The 16,508-nt window shown below is 33.4% G+C and overlaps 1 protein-coding gene across 1 annotated transcript in view; it reads right to left on the bottom strand.

Moving 5' to 3' along the window:
* Window positions 1-217: 217 nt before the first annotated feature.
* Window positions 218-16,508, bottom strand: part of LOC150096575 (gamma-soluble NSF attachment protein-like) — a 130,381-nt gene continuing 114,090 nt past the window's right edge. The window contains exons 9-10 of the mRNA XM_090407841.1: window positions 10,926-11,046; window positions 218-945 (exon numbers count right to left, since the gene is read on the bottom strand). Of these exons, the coding sequence (XP_090263967.1) occupies window positions 748-945; window positions 10,926-11,046 (319 nt within the window). The 3' untranslated portion in view covers window positions 218-747. The remainder of the gene's footprint in view (window positions 946-10,925; window positions 11,047-16,508) is intronic.

The raw sequence follows: 16,508 nt of genomic DNA, 5'->3' as shown, positions 1-16,508 counted from the left end.
GATTTTAAATTCCCACTTCTATATTCTCATGCAAATGGAAATTTTAAGTTAAATATCTATTTAATTTAAATGGCACTTGTGAATAAATATCAGACATAAATGAACCAGATGATATGTACAGTAATGCAAAATTATGTGAATGAGGTTATTGGGACATTGCTTTGCATCTTAACGTTCCAAGAAGAAGCAATTATTAAAATGAATGGACAACAAACTATTATCTAAGTTATTAATTTATTTTTTTTCATATCTACAAAGATCACATAATTCAGATCACAAACAATTTCATAAAATCGGTTTTTAAAACAATAACTCTCAACAATATTGATAATATAATTTAGAACCTGGAATTAAAAAAAAAAAAATGCAGTGATTGAATAACATTACACTTTAACAGAAATTAAACTGATATACACAGTTTCAATATTCCAAGAACTTTCTAGGAAATCATCTAAAATAACATGGAATGACTTTTGTAATCTTCATCCCCCCCCCTCTCTCTACACTAGTGCACACACATACGTATATATACATATACACACATACACGTAGAAGGTACAGTCAGGTAGTGCAAAAGATGAATACCAGACTTTAACAGATGCGTTCAGATTCTGGAACAGCCTTAAAGATGGAGTTAAGATTTAAATGATAATTCCTATACAATTTTACAAGTATGTAATTTTAGCTTATATATACATACATACATATGTTAGTCTAACATTTGGATTCACTATGAAAGAACAGTGTTTATAAAAGTCCACCTGCATATTCACTATCTGATTCTCCACCATGCTGTTCTGCAGATGCAGGCTGGGACACATTGTCTTTTGATGAACTTGACTCATTAGCTCTAGTGGATGCTTTGGAAGCTGAAGTCTGTGAGTATGTTTCTAGTCCAGTACCAGTGATATAATTATTCTGCAGACTGCGAGCTAATTTAGCATACTAAAAAATCAAAAAAAGCATCAGTGAAATTATATTAGTGAAATCATAAAATGTATACACTATATTATTATTATTGCACGGGCACATCGATGTAGTCCTAAGACTCATCATGGGACCAAAAACATCAACAATATCCATTATACCTCTCCTTGAAAAATTAACAAAGCACTCACAACTGACTCAGGAATCCCATTCCATTCATTCATCACTCTTCAAGTGAAAAATCTAGTCCTCATACCCATGCTAACTACACCCAACTTCCACACGGATGACCTCTGGTTCTGTCTGTTCTAGCCAAGTACTGAAAAATTTTCCCCTACATGAATCTTATAAAATTCTTTAAGTAATTTTAATGTTTCTATCATATTCCCCCCTTTTTTGCCTATTAACCAACTTCTGCAATCCACAAACCCTCAAGTCTATCCTCATACGGAGCATTCTATGGAGAGCACTCACCTCTGGATCCTCTCCAACACTTCCTCATCCCCAAGAAACCCAGGTGACCCTGGCGCATCGTAATCCAGATGTGGTCATATCAAGGCTTTATAAAGAGGAATGATAACTCCCTTATCTCTGCTTGTTAGCATATTCTTCAATAACCAGGGAACTCTGTGAGTTACCATGGCAACTTCAACAACACGCTCTCTAAACTTCAGCTATCTACTACCCCCCCCCCCCCCCGGCTTCAACAATTTCCTGGAGTACAGTTCCCCTCAGTGTGGCATAGCATGTAATTTTTGCATCCAAAAATGTATAACTTTACACTTTTCTACACTAAATTGACATCCATTATGTTTCGCCATTATGTACTGCCTTTCAATGCAGGAAAAGCAGAATGCATACTCTGTGCTCTTTATCCAGTGATACAGAGAAAAACCACAAACTATACATCAGTCAATTCAAAAGTGAAACAATATTTTTGAAAATGAATGCATTATAAGAACACTCCTAATCTGAAAGGATTTGGCTTCAAGAAACTGTTTCTAAGAGGTTGCTTGTCAAAACTGATCACCTCTGCTCGTCATTCTACTTCCTTACTTATTTCTTTGGATTTATGGATCACATCATGATTGCTCTACCTCAGGAATGACTCAGTAACTGCAAATGATTACTCTTAACCCTTACTTTATTAAAATGTACTGTGCTATGATAATCCATAATACAAAGTTATTTCTCTGCTAGTATACAATAATTCAGAGCACAACCTACCAATGTATCAAACTGTTTACAACATTATCAGCTACAAGATTCCCTACAGAGGCCAAAGAAATTCATACAACACTGGCCATTCAATTAGATTTCTTAGAATTACTAGTGAGTGTGTGTGTGTTCCCTGATTATGGAAACCTGATAAGAGGAGAGACAATGTGTGGATGAAATTCACGGAAGTGAGAGCTGTAGATGAATATCAATGCATTCAGAATCTGAAGAAAATGATGAAAATGAAATGATGCTTATATTTAGTGAAGATATATCACCAGATGGCAAAACCAAAATCCAAATTGATCATACTACAATCAAGAGTAATTTTAGGAGTTTGCTCTTAGATGTTAAAGTAAGACAAGGAGCTGATGCCAGATCTGATCACTGCTTAGTAACAGCCAAACTTAAAGCTGCATAGGAGTAAAAAAAAAAATTAAAAATTAAAATGGAAGGATATGTCTAAATTAAAAATAAAAAAAAAACTATTATGATAAAAAATCAATTTCAAATTCTGGAAAATGACAAGCTAGGAAATGAGGAAAAGACCAGAAAACATGATTGAAAAGCAGTGGAAAAAATTGTAAATGTTGTATAATGAGGTGGCAAGAGTGTCTGTCTGTCTGGGTGCTAAGAAGAGAAAAAAGAACAAAGACTGGTTCATTAGCAGACAAGACCCGAAAACTCACAGAAGAAACGTACAAAATTAAAATGTTTGAAAATGCATTTGGGCCATTATACAGAGAAAGACAAGTTGGTTAAAAAATCTGCAAGATCTAAAAGGAATTATGTGGACAGTTTGGAAGATGTATAAAAAGGCTGCAACTAATATTTGGACACATTGGAAAACTGTGCGAGGTGACAAGAAAATATACTCCGAAGAAAAGAAACAAGTAAATGCTATATGCCAGGGGTCAGCAACCTTTTCAGACTCGCAGGCCACATTCAACTTTTATTTTTAATAATCGGGCCGCAAGCATTTAATTAAGAAAAAATAGTAAGTGAAAAAAATATTTGAGTTATCGATTTTTATTATGAAAAATTATCACGTAAAAACAATGTAATATATATTATGCATCACAATACATCTCTCCCTGCTTTTTTGGCAAGCATTGATAAAATTTTTGGATATTCATCATCATCATCAAATTCCTGCCATGTACCCTCAAGGGGTATACAGAATATGATAGTACTACATGAAAAAAATTACATCATTATTAACTTCCTATCTACAATTTTCCTCCAAATCAATCTGTTACTTGTCAAGACTCCAACATTATCAGATCTTATATTTCTATTGTCTAAGGCACTTTGTACCGGATATTTTGGATATTTTCTAATGAAAATGCGTTCTTTAATGTGCGCCAAAATCTTGGTTGTCATCGGATGAAGTCGCCTTTGTTATCCTCACTCATGATGACTCACAAGGTTAACTCGCACCAAGTTGCATGGCGATATCAAGAAGTATAGCTATAAAATTATTTTTAATTTATTATTCATATTATAAAATGTATTATTTAAATAATTTAATATACGGGACACATGCCATGTAAGTATGGTCAACCTTTTATAGGCCGCATGTGGCTCGCCGGTTGCCGACCCCTGCTATAAGCAATAAAAATAGTCTGCTGCTAACTGAATAGGATAAGATTGTTAGAAGATGAAAAGAACACTGATGAAATTTTAAATGTAGAAAACGATATATGACATGATTAGAAGTTCAATAATGGAAGAACCTCCTATAAGCATAATTTAAATATTATACTAGAACCAATACCTAAAATGAAATAACAAATGTCACAGAGAAGATGAAAAGTGGAAAGGCATGTGGTGGCATAATATATCGATAATATAGCAAAAAGAAATACTTGAGACAACTAAGGAAACTACTACTGCTGATAAATTGCAACTGATCTTAAACTATGTACTAGAAACTGAAAAGATATTGCCAAAACAGTGGAAAGAAGCAATAATAACTGCTATAATCCCAAAGAAAGGAGATCTCACTAGATGAGAAAACTGAAAGAGAATTAAGTCTACTGTCAGTACTTGTAAACTTTTTTTTTTTGTAAAATATGATAAATAGGATTAAAAGTGAAATAGGAAAGATATTAAGGCATGAACAAGTGGCAGTAATGTGTCTCACATTTTACCTTAAGAAATACCACTAAACAAATTCAATTACTAAACAAAAAAAACCCACTAAACTTAGCTCATTATACCTAAATTTTATAAATTTTGACAAAGCATTTGAAAGTATTGCTAGAGAAAAAAAAAAAAAAAGGTAATTATTAGAAGCTATGGAATTCCTGACAAATATGTGAGAATAATCAAGGAAATATATCAAGGAAGTGAAAGTTGCATTATTGCACAGCAAATGACATCAGAAGGATTTGAGATAAGGACTGGTGTCAGACAAGATTGTGTAATGCTTAGTTTACCATTTAAAATAGTCACTGATTAGATTATGAGAAAAGTTACAGGTATAGGAAGAGGAATTAAATGGAATCCTATGTCACAGTTGATAGATTATGCAGATAAGTCTTGATATCATCAAAATACACTGATATATACCAGCAAAATTGGAAGCCTAATATATAACAGCCAAAGAAGGTTGGTCTTAAATATGACTAAAACAAAAGTTATTAAACAGCAAATGCCACAAAGAAATTAAAATCAATTGACATGCAGTAGAAGAATTTTACATACTTGGGAACAAGTGTAGATAAATACTAAAGGTGGAACTGACAGGGATATAAGGCAGATTGACAACAGCATATACTACTGCAGCAATATACTACTTTCGTGCTCAAGGGCTCACTTTAGTGAGTATGGGAGTGGTGAACCCCAGGTACCTGATACTGGACCATGCCTTATTTCATGTAATATACATCTGTTATATTATCTGTAGACTGGTCCCCACTCTTCTTTCTTTCTTGCTCCCCCTCCACCCACCAATCTTTCCTATTTTACTTCTTTTCATCTTTGGAATTTATTTAGCCTTACCTATTAGGCTAAACAAACACAAAAGAAGGCAATGGCAAACCACTTCTTATTTTGCCAAGAAAATCTTATGAAAGAGGTCTAAGTTCACAGGAATCACCAAGAGTCGAAAACGACTGGATCAAACATAACAACAACATACTACTTTCTGAAAATTAAATATATGGAAATTATCCAATATCATATAACCAAAATAAAGATCTTCAAAGCAATGTTAAGGGTATATTATATATACCCTTAACATATATAATTATATGGATCTGAGACATGGAAACTAAATCAAGTTCTCAAATAAAACGTCTCCATAAAATATTGAAAATAGTTTGGTGCTCCCCAATGTATAACAAATGATAGCATATAAACTGACTGAGCACAAAATGTCTTGCTGCAGACCTCTGCAATCAGCTAGCTAACCTTATGTTAAAGAGGCCTAGAAATCATTTCCCATATTCTTAGCAAGATTTGAATTCAGGTCTTTCCAATCAAACAGCACATCATTCCTCAATGTAACAAGAAGGTACTGATATATGTTGCTAGTGGTTTATATGGCAGTACTTATAAAGGAACAATGTATGTATGAGCAACAAAACAATATGATAGCAACATTCAGAACAAATCAAAAAATTCAGCAAAGCAAATTAATTTTATACAGTTTTAATTAGATCTTGAACTTTAACAGTGTGTTGTTCATATACACATTATTTGTAAAATCAGGTAATTATAAAATAAAGTCAGCTCTTACTACAGCAAACTCACAATTTGTTCTAATGAAAGCACTACTTGAGTGATTTTTTTTTTTTTGAATAGCATCAATACTATAAGGTTTAGGCCATATCCTTTTTGCAGTCAGTTATAGTGAAAGTTGATTATAAATAAATTTTCTAGTATTTACATACTAGAATGTAATTCCACATATGGCTTTCACATTTGGATGTCCTTAGCACAGCAATATTTAGAGGATCCCCTACTGGTAATGAGTTACAGTATTAAATGATGGATGCAAATGTTGTTATCTGACACTGATAAGAATTAAAATCAGTTAGAAATAATAAACAACTTAAAAAGCAGGCCATCCTAGCAAAGAATATCTGATTATTAAAAACTATATGTCAGAATGGCCAGTATAACATTAGAACATCCAGGAAATACCACCCAAATTGCTTTCTGCTATATTAGAAGTCTTTAGGAATGTCTCATAGAAAAACTATGGAATTAACATCAATGGAAAAAATCTTGATCATTTATCTTTTGCAGTTGGCATTGTTCTGTTAGCAAAAATAAAGCACCAGTTTAGGAGATGCTAAATGACTTAGACAAACAAAGCAGGAAAAAGGTTTAAAAATTAACCTAACTAAAACAAAACTGATGACAAATTCAGATCAAACTGAACTAAAATTAGCAGATAACCTAACTAAAACAAAACTGATGACAAATTCAGATCAAACTGAACTAAAATTAGCAGATAATTCTATTGAAATTGAATGATTGTTTACGTCAGACAGTTAGTTTTAAGGAAACACAAAATAAAGAAATAAACAGAAAAAAAATTGCACAATGAAACAAAGAATTTTAGCTGTATACAGATTATCAGCTGCTAGGAGATGGCATATAAACTGACAAATATATATATATTTGTGCAAATATTCCAGCGTTTACCTATGGAAGTGAGACATGGTTTTGTGTAGCCCAAAGACCCTTGAAGAGAGGAATGCTCCACATCACAAAAAGGGATAGAATTAGGAAGTTGATTGAGGATAATGAAGTACTATAAAGTAAGTAAATAGAAACAGGCTGGCCATATTAGCAGATAGGCAAAATCAAACCGAGTGGATACCAAGAGAATAAAAGGTTTGGTTAAAGAACAAGATGGAGAGATTATCTACAAAGGTTTGACATAAGATGGTGGATGCCAGCTAAAGAAGAAAAAACTGGAAAGGGAAGGCCCAGAATTACCGTCTACTTACTGTTACCTTCTCCTTAATTCTGAAACTATTTGATGCTTAAATCAACATGTTCATGCCAGGCACAACACAAATTATGTCATTTGGTATTCACACATGGGGCACGATGTAACTGCTACATGTGCTTTCTAGATAAACCAAAGTTATGTTAAAAGGAAAAAGACTTTTTGCTTTCCATTTGTTTAATTTGGCAATAATTAAGAGAAATTACATTAATGGTTGTATTTTTAAATTCTAAAAGCATAGGTACACCACAATGACAGTTCACAAATATCAGTTTTATATAAAAATTCTACTGAAAAAACTTGAAATTGGTGTGTCATATATATTGCCAAATATGTCTGCCTACATGAAAAGGACATATTACAAAATCAAACAAGCTACTGCTCAACATGCACAAAACATAACCTGGCTTGAAATGAAAAAATAACGAAGTGGGAGTTTGAGAGTGCTCAGCGAAGAGTTGTACATTTTTAGTTTCATGGAGTTAAGTTATTTTTTATTAAAATAAAATTTATGTTTAGAGTATTAGTCAAATTTAGTTTGAGTGCTTTAAATGCAAGCATAGATGAATGTATTTTTATATACTTTTTTTTATATTTCGTTATTGAAATAGTATGTGAAATGACATGACATTTCACACACTATTTCACATCACAATGGAGGGAGTTAGCCTTCTGTTTAAATATGAGTAGTTTTGTACAGTGCAGCAGCATGTATGATGTGGTAGAGTGTGAACTGGAAGAAGTAGAATACAAAGAGAGAGGAATGAGAGAAATCACACATCTTTATTTCTGTCATCTTTCTGCATAATACAAAATCGTACAAGCCACTTATTAAACATCAGAAAGGATACCCAATATGAGGACAAAAAAGGAAAATGTGAAAAAAACATTTATTCCATAATTTTTTTTTTCATTCATTTCAGCAAAATCACTAACGTCATAATCAAGATTTTCACATAATCTGCTATCTATTAAAATTAAAAGGCAAGATAAATTTAATTTATGAATTCAAATAATAGATGTGCCTACGTATTTCTAATGTGTAGAGCAGCCTAGGACTACTTAGGTCCATCATGACTCACATGAATGCATAGCTAGAAGAATTAGGTGCAGTCATACATTCTAGCTTTCATTCCTACATTCCATAATATGAGGTTATATTAACTTGGTTGCACATGACATTCTTAACAATTATTTTATGTGATTTGATTCCAAATTTCATTTTTTTGCTTTTTTATTTAATGAATTTATTTTTTGTGTTTGTGCTTTGCAGTCTGGAACAGGAACCTCTCTTGCCCAGGTCTAAGAACAGCACACCAAACAGAAAAAACTAATGCTACAGACCATTCAGTATCCCAATTGGATAAGGGGTATGAACATACAATACTTTTGGAGTTTGTCAAGGCACTGACAAATTCCACATCCAAGACTGCTCAACAAATTCAAAAGGATGAGTATGCAAAATAGGCTTGGCACATAGATAAGAGAGTGGCTGTTAAGTAGAATAATGTATGGAGGTGCCGAGTCTAAGAGCAAGAGGGCACGGTACCACAGGATTCTGTAATTGGACCATTGTTGTTTAACTTGTATATTAATTAATTAATAAAGAAACGTAAAAACCACAGTTGTATCTTTAATTAGTAAAAGGACAAATATTTCGTACTAAAATTAATAGTACATCTTCAATGCCTGTTACAGTAACAGGAATGGAATACAAGCAAAACGTTAGGTGGATCACCTATTAAAATACAACTGTTACTGCGTGCTAGGAAATAATAGAAAAATAACAAATTTAATCTATTAAGATAAATGGTTTTTTACATAAGATAAAAGTCTCCCAGATCTTGTAGAGAGATAGACAGTCATTTCTATTTAAATTCGGTCGGTATAAGATAGTTTCACAACTTTCTTTGAATAAGCGTTCATATTTGAATCTGCATCAATGGAGGAGAACAGCTTTATCCCACTGGACACTATGAGTAGAGTCAATACTGTGCTGTGCCAGACCAGACTTCAGAGGTTTGTTATAATCAATATAATATCGATGTTCTTTTATTCTTTTTTCCAAAGAACGGCCAATTTGTCTAAAATAAGAGACATCGCATTCGCAAGGTATTTGGTAAACGCCAGCCAAAGATAGAGAAAACAGTTTATCCTTTGTAGAAGGTAATAAAGAAGAAATTTTGTTGATAGGAATATATGTTGGAATCAATTGATACTTTTTTAGAATTCTACCTATAGGTTCTGAGATTCCTGGAATGTACGGAATAGGAACTCTGCGGACTGGTGAAGAAGCTGTAAGTATTGGAACATAAAAGTCAAGTATCTGTTGGATTTGATTGGAGTTGTAATCATTTGATTCCATTAACTTTTTAATGATGGAAAGTTCTTGTTGTAAGATTATCAGGGAAGAGCAAACTTTATGTGCTCTACGAATTAGAGATTTAAGAAAGATTTATTCTTTTAAGAATAAAAGAACATCAATATTATATTGATTATAACAAACCTCTGAAGTCTGGTCTGGCGCAGCATAGCATTGACTCTTACTCATAGTGTCCAGTGGGATAAAGCTGTTCTCTTCCACAGATGCAGATTCAAATATGAAAGCTTATTCAAAGAAAGTTGTGAAACTATCTTACACTGACCGAATTTAAATAGAAATGATTGTCTGTCTCTCTCCAAGATCTGGGAGACTTTTATCTTATGTAAAAAACCATTTATCTTAATAGATTAAATTTGTTATTTTTCTATTATTTCCTAGCATGCGATAACAATTGTATTTTAATCCACTGAACGTTTTGCTTGTATTCCATTCCTATTACTGTAACAGACACTGAATGTACTATTAATTTTAGTACGAAATATTTGTCCTTTTACTAATTAAAGATATTACTGTGGTTTTTACGTGTTTCTTAATTAATTTACCATGTCACAGGTTCCTCTTAAAATTGTATATTAATGATATTAGAATTAGTTTGATAATAATACCTGATGATGCAATGTAAATTATAAGAAGCATTTCCAATACAGAATACTGGCAGACAAATCTGAACATGAGCAAATGGCAATGAATGTCATTTCAATAATGATAAGTGCATTTTGGACTGATGATACTGTGATAATTTGCTGCAAGTGGTTAACGCAGCTAGAAACCTAGGAGTAATGTGGTCAGTGCTAAGGTGATTAAAGTCATCACATTTGACAACTGCAATGTTGAAGACAATGCTAATTTACATTAATAAGAAAGTTATCCTTCTTCCATTGTACACAATTTTAATAAGTCACATCATGAATAATGTGTTTGGGTTTGGTCACCTGAGTTCAAAGGAAATGAGAAGACTAGCGAGAAGTTCCAGCACAGGGTAACAAAGATGATATCTGGTCAATGGACTTGTGCATATGTGGAATGATTGCTAGAATTTGCTGTTCATAATTTCAGTAATAGACAGAAGAGAGCAAATATAACAAACACATAAGTTTGTAAGGGAATCTGTGAGATTTTATGGCTCACAGGAAGGTGTTATGTGGGGAAAAGAACTTGAATAGATGCTTTTCATGGTATGTGATACATGGAGTGGACTATCAATGGATGCCCTCCCTCAATGAGTCCTTAACTCCTTGTAGGAGCCTCAATAATAAGAATAATTATTCAAGGACTGACTGAAAAAAAAAATTGAAATAAAAGAATATTTAGTAAACAACTGGTTTTAATTTGATAATGCCTAACTTATAATTTATAATTACTGTAACAGAACAGAAGAAATATTCAAAATAGTTCAGATATTCTGAATATAAGAATCTAATACATTACCTCCACATCCATATGTTTGATGAATGGATGGTTGAGAGCTGTTACTATTAATTCTGCATCACCTTGATCATAGCCTTCAAGAATATTTATTAAAGTACCTGCTTCCTCTCTTTCAACATAACTGCAATAATTAAAATATGTTCTATTCATGCTCAGCTGTTGATTATTCTCTTTCCAAAAGTATTAAAACAGAAAACAATTACATAAATGACTACAACCATTTATACTATAGCAGGGGTGTTCAACCCGTCGATCGCGGAGAGATTTTTGGTCGATCTCTTGTGTATTCCTCCTTACAAATTTAATTAAAACTGAAAACATAATATTTTATTTATCATTATCTTGTATTATTTTTAATTCGCTTTAAGCGTATTGCTATTGTTTATTTATTTTTCATTAAAATTGTCAAATCAGTAATTTTCTTATAAGTCCAGCTAAATGAATTAATTTGGATCAGTGGAAGTCAAACAGCAAGCCGAGTGAATACAATTATAAGCAAAGTGCAAAAACTCAATTGTAGCTTAAATATTAAATATTCCAAAGCACATTACATCGATTTTTTACTTAGGTTAAGTCCCATGTAAATATTGTAAAAAAATAAACTTTGTTTGTCTCAGTATAGTTTGTATTAGATGTTTTTGTAAATAACTCTTTTGAAGCTTACTGTATATACTGCTTTAATAAGAATGTGCTAGTGTTAAAAAAAAAAAGGCAATGTTTTTGTGGCCAAAGCTGTACATGGCAGCATTAGAAAGATTTCTATTGAAACTTGTATGAGAAACACTTGCAGGCTCTAAGTATAAACATCTCTGAAGTCAGTCAGAAAGAGTTCAAACAACTTTCCGATGGCCGGCAACTTAAAATCAAAAGAAAGCGGAGGAGAACAAAAGGCGTGCCGAACTTGAAACTTAAGATGAAAGACTCATACCGATTCTTTGGGGGTTGCCAAACTTCATGCGGTCTCAGAGGAGGCCTAATAAAAAGGGACTAAAGCAAGCAGAAGGGGTCCCGGTTCCAGAATGGCTGTCAGAGAGGAGGCCACCCGGTCTAGAGGCGTCGTCAGAGAGACTGCTCGGATCAATGTTGCTTGAGAGAGGAGTTTCCCACTTCCAGAAAGGAGCTTCTCAGTTCAAGACTACTTCTAGGCCGCAGACAAGATTTCAAATTGCCAAAAGGAAGAGTTCCAATTGTCGGAGAAAAGTTTCCAGGCCAGGTTAATGTCAGACATTCACCAGGGTGTTGCATTTTCATTACAATTTGATGAATCAAACGACTTCACTGGCATTGCTCAGTTAATGGTATTTATTTGCATGGTATTTCAAGATTGTTCAAGTAAAGAAGAACTTATACCATTATTGGGAAGGACTAGGGGAAGACATTTTTTCGGCATTTGATGAATTTGTGAAACAACACAAACTTTCACTTTATAAACTTATGTTTATTACTACTGATGGCGCTCCTGCAATGATAGGTAATAAATCAGGCTTCATTTCATTATGTAAAAACGATGACAAATATCCAGATTTTTTAACGTACCACTGTATTATTCACCAACAAGTACTGTGTAGTAAAAGATTAAACACAAAAGATGTTTTGAATATTACATTTAAAATTATAAATTCTGTTTGAGGAAAAGCCCTGCAATGGCAGTTATTTAAATTACAGACAGATGATGATAGGGAACTTCTGTTGTACAATGATGTTCGCTGGCTCAGCAGAAGTCAATTTTTAGAAAGATTTCTTGTATTAATTAACGATATAAAAAATTTTCTTGAAGAAAAATTTATCCCCAATTGAGTGATAAAAGATGGTTGTTACACTTATCATTTTTAGTAGATTTCTGCACGAAATTAAGCAATTTTAATTTAGAGTTACAAGGTAGAGATAAAAATTTAATTGATATGTTAAGTTCAATAAAAACTTTCCAACAATACCTACTTTTATTAAAGAAAAATATAAATGATCGCAAATTTAGACATCTCCCATATTTATTAAAATTTTTTGAATAAAATAAAGAAATGCTTCGCTATGATTTAAAAGAATTTATTCGTGAAATAGAATTAGTTAAGGAAGAAATAAATTCAAGATTTAAAGATTTTAATAAAACTGAAATGACTATCTTTTATCAATAATCCATTTCAAGAAAACTTGAACATCACAGAAATTTCAAATAAAATTAGTGGGCTGTTTGATATAAACCAAGCTGAAGTAGAACTTGAGATAATAAACATTCAGAATAGTTTACATTTAAAATCAATAAACAATGAAGTCATCTGGAAGTATGCACATGAAAAATTCCCAATATTAACTGATATTGCACGAAAAATTCTGTCGTGTTTCTGATCTGTGCGTAATCAGATATCAGGTTGGGGGGAACGTGATCTATATAAGAGAGTAGATCGCCGAATAACTTTTTACAGAAAAGTAGCTCGCGTAGTAAAAAAGGTTGAACACCACTGTACTATAGTATTTAGCCTGCCTACATGATATTTTATATTTGTTACCATGTGGCTCAGAAGAAATAATCTACCAATCCACATGCAGAATATTCTTTAATGCAAAGATGGCTGCAATAGATGTAATATATTCTTCCACTCTTCTCAAAAATGTCCATGATAAAAGAGGGGGACTCTGGGCCAGGTGATTCTTATATTGTCTTCAAATTCATTATACACATAACTGAATTTGTTGTTACAAGGCAAGGGAGAAACTTCATCCTGCTGGAATGTGCAAAGCACTTTATAAAATTGCATAATGGCAAAATATCATAGTATGAAAGGCATCCCATATTAAATACATTTCCACAACTGTATTTCCATATTGTTCTAAGCATCCATAAGGTTGGTGCCAAATGCAGATTCTTCTATCAGATGTAAACAATACACAAGAGTCACTGCTCTATGGAATGCCTCTGAACTCCATCACAGTCCAGTTCCTGCAATGCTCTGCAAACAGTACGCACGACTATTCTTCTGTTCTGCATCCATCTAAATTGTAGGTGGCCAACAGCAGGCCCGCGGGCCGCATGCGGCTCGCAATGTGATTTTGTGTGGCCCGTGGCAGGATAAAAACTATATATTGAATTATATGTATTATCAATTTAGCTGTTAGTTTCGACCGCAGATTTTCTGATTGATATACTAGTTATATTCATTATTTCTGATGACAGAAATAATTTATATTCTCAACATGGAATCAAAATTGCTTTATAAAGGTTACACAATTTATAAAATCTATTGCTTCTCTGTGCGAGTTGTAGTAGTGGGAGTGGTAGATTTTTATGTGCCCAGGAGTAACGCAACACTGAAAGTCGCTTGAAAGAGTTGATGGAGGAGAGCCATGACACTGTCCTCAAGTTTTCGGTGCCAATGTTAGACCAACTTTTGGAGCAATTCAGTAAGCGATTTTCTGACTTCAGTGACATGCAGCCACAACTGACATTATTTAACAATCCAATGAAATGAGACATTTCAGAGCAGCATACCACTATCAATTGGAATTGTGTGACCTTCAAGTGACCCCTTTTTCCAGTCAAGGGTGGAGATGGGCACTGAATTTTGGAAACTGGTACTAAGAGAAAAATATCCAGGCGTGACCAACTTCATTCTATACGAGGGCCAATATATGATGAGTGGTAGCGTCACAGGCAGCACACTTTTAGACAGAACTTAAATAAAATTAAACTCTGCATATTTTCAAGGGAATATTATATGTGTTGAATTACTATATTTGTTAAATCATTTTACTATTGAGAGAACAATATAAAATAATTGATTTATTTAAATACAAGTTCATCATCATCAAATTCCTGCCATGTACCCTCAAAGGGTGTACAGGATATGATAGTACTACATGAAAAATTTACATCATTACTAACTTCCTATCTACAATTTTCCTCCAAATCAGTCTGTTACTTGTCAAGACTCCAACATTATCAGATATTATATTTCTATCATCTAAGGCACTTTGTGCCGTATCAATCCATCTATATCTTGGTCTTCCTCTGGGTCGTTTTGCTGCCAACCTGGCAGAGAACACTTGTTTTGCTAATCTTTCTTCGCCCATTCTGTTTAAGTGACCATACCACCTGAGACTAGCTCTGCTAATGCATTCCTGGATGCTGACAATGTCAAGTTCTTTCCTAATATCCTCGTTTTTAATATGATGATGCCATTGATGCCATCTGTTCACGCCTAAAATCTTTCTCAGGACTCTCATATCTATGGTCTCTAGTCTTAGAACAAGTGTTTTACTTCTGCCCCAGCTCTCAGATCCATAAGTTAAAACCGGTTTGAACACTGTCTTGTATACAGCTAATTTAGTGTTCCGACTAATTTCTCTCTTATTCCATATGAATTTATTCAATTGACTTCCCACCATACCAGCTTTGCTGATTCTGTTGTCTATTTCTATATTTAATTTACCAACTAAACTAAAAATCGTGCCTAAGTAGCTGAAATGTTTTACTTGTTCCACAGGTTCTCCATTCACAACACAGATGACATTTTCAACGATTCTGCCTATTTTCATTGTCTTTGTCTTTTTATTGCTGACCTTCATACCATATCTATTACAACAGCTATTAAGCCAGAGAATCTTGCAGACTTGTAGCGGATTTATTTAGAACTATAACATCATCCACATAAAACAAAAAGCTGACATTAACATCTCCAATTTTGATATCATGTTTAATACCACTTTCCTTCATAATGTGATCCATATAGATAATGAATAACAGAGAGGATAATGTACATCACTGTCTCACACCAGATTTAACATTAAATCATCTTCCTGTATTCCTTCAATTCTAACTGCTGACTTACAACTCAAATAAAGACTAAGTATTGCTTGATATAATTGATGAAATTGACACCATATAACTGTAGCGTATTGAATAGCCTCTCTCTCTTGGCACCTTGTCATATGCTTTTTCCAAATCGACAAAACTTAAATACAGATCTCTGTTATATTCCCATGCTTTCTCGACTATTTGTCGTAAAGTGAAGATCTGATCCTGACAGCCCCTATTTGGCCTCAATCCAGCTTGTTCTTCACCAAGCTTTTCTTCCACAATTCTTCTCAAAAATTTCTCAAGTATACTTGCATAGATCTTCCCAGGAACACTCAGTAGGGAAATACCTCTAATTCTCACATTCAGTTTTATTTCTCTTTTTATATATAGGTACTATGAGAGCTCTACTCCAATCATCAGGAATTCGTCCCTCTGTCCAGGCTTCTGAACTATGCAGTGCAGCCACTGTAAGATTCTTATACCACCATACTTCAGCATTTCTGGTCGAATATCATCTACTCCTGCTGCCTTTCCACATTTCAAGCCTTTGATGGCTTTTTCTACTTCAAGTACGGATATGTATTCCTGACATGCCTGGTCAGTGTTTTTTACCACAGTGCTGTCATCACTGCTTGTTTCTTTTAGCAGTTTTTCAAAGTAATTACTCCATACTTCAAGGATATCTTTTTTTCCCATTTTCATGTCACCTTTATCATCTCTAACTCCTTTTACAGCATTCTTTCCCCCATTCCTAAGCTTCTTCAACAACCTTCAGAATATTTTGCCACCTT

Source organism: Typopeltis vanoorti, chromosome 18 (assembly GCF_054136105.1).
Source record: "Typopeltis vanoorti isolate ZY-2024b chromosome 18, IOZ_Tvanoo_1.0, whole genome shotgun sequence".
Classification (NCBI taxonomy): domain Eukaryota; kingdom Metazoa; phylum Arthropoda; class Arachnida; order Uropygi; family Thelyphonidae; genus Typopeltis; species Typopeltis vanoorti.
Note: the sequence above shows the minus strand (reverse complement) of the source record. Positions and strands in the feature narration are given on the sequence as shown.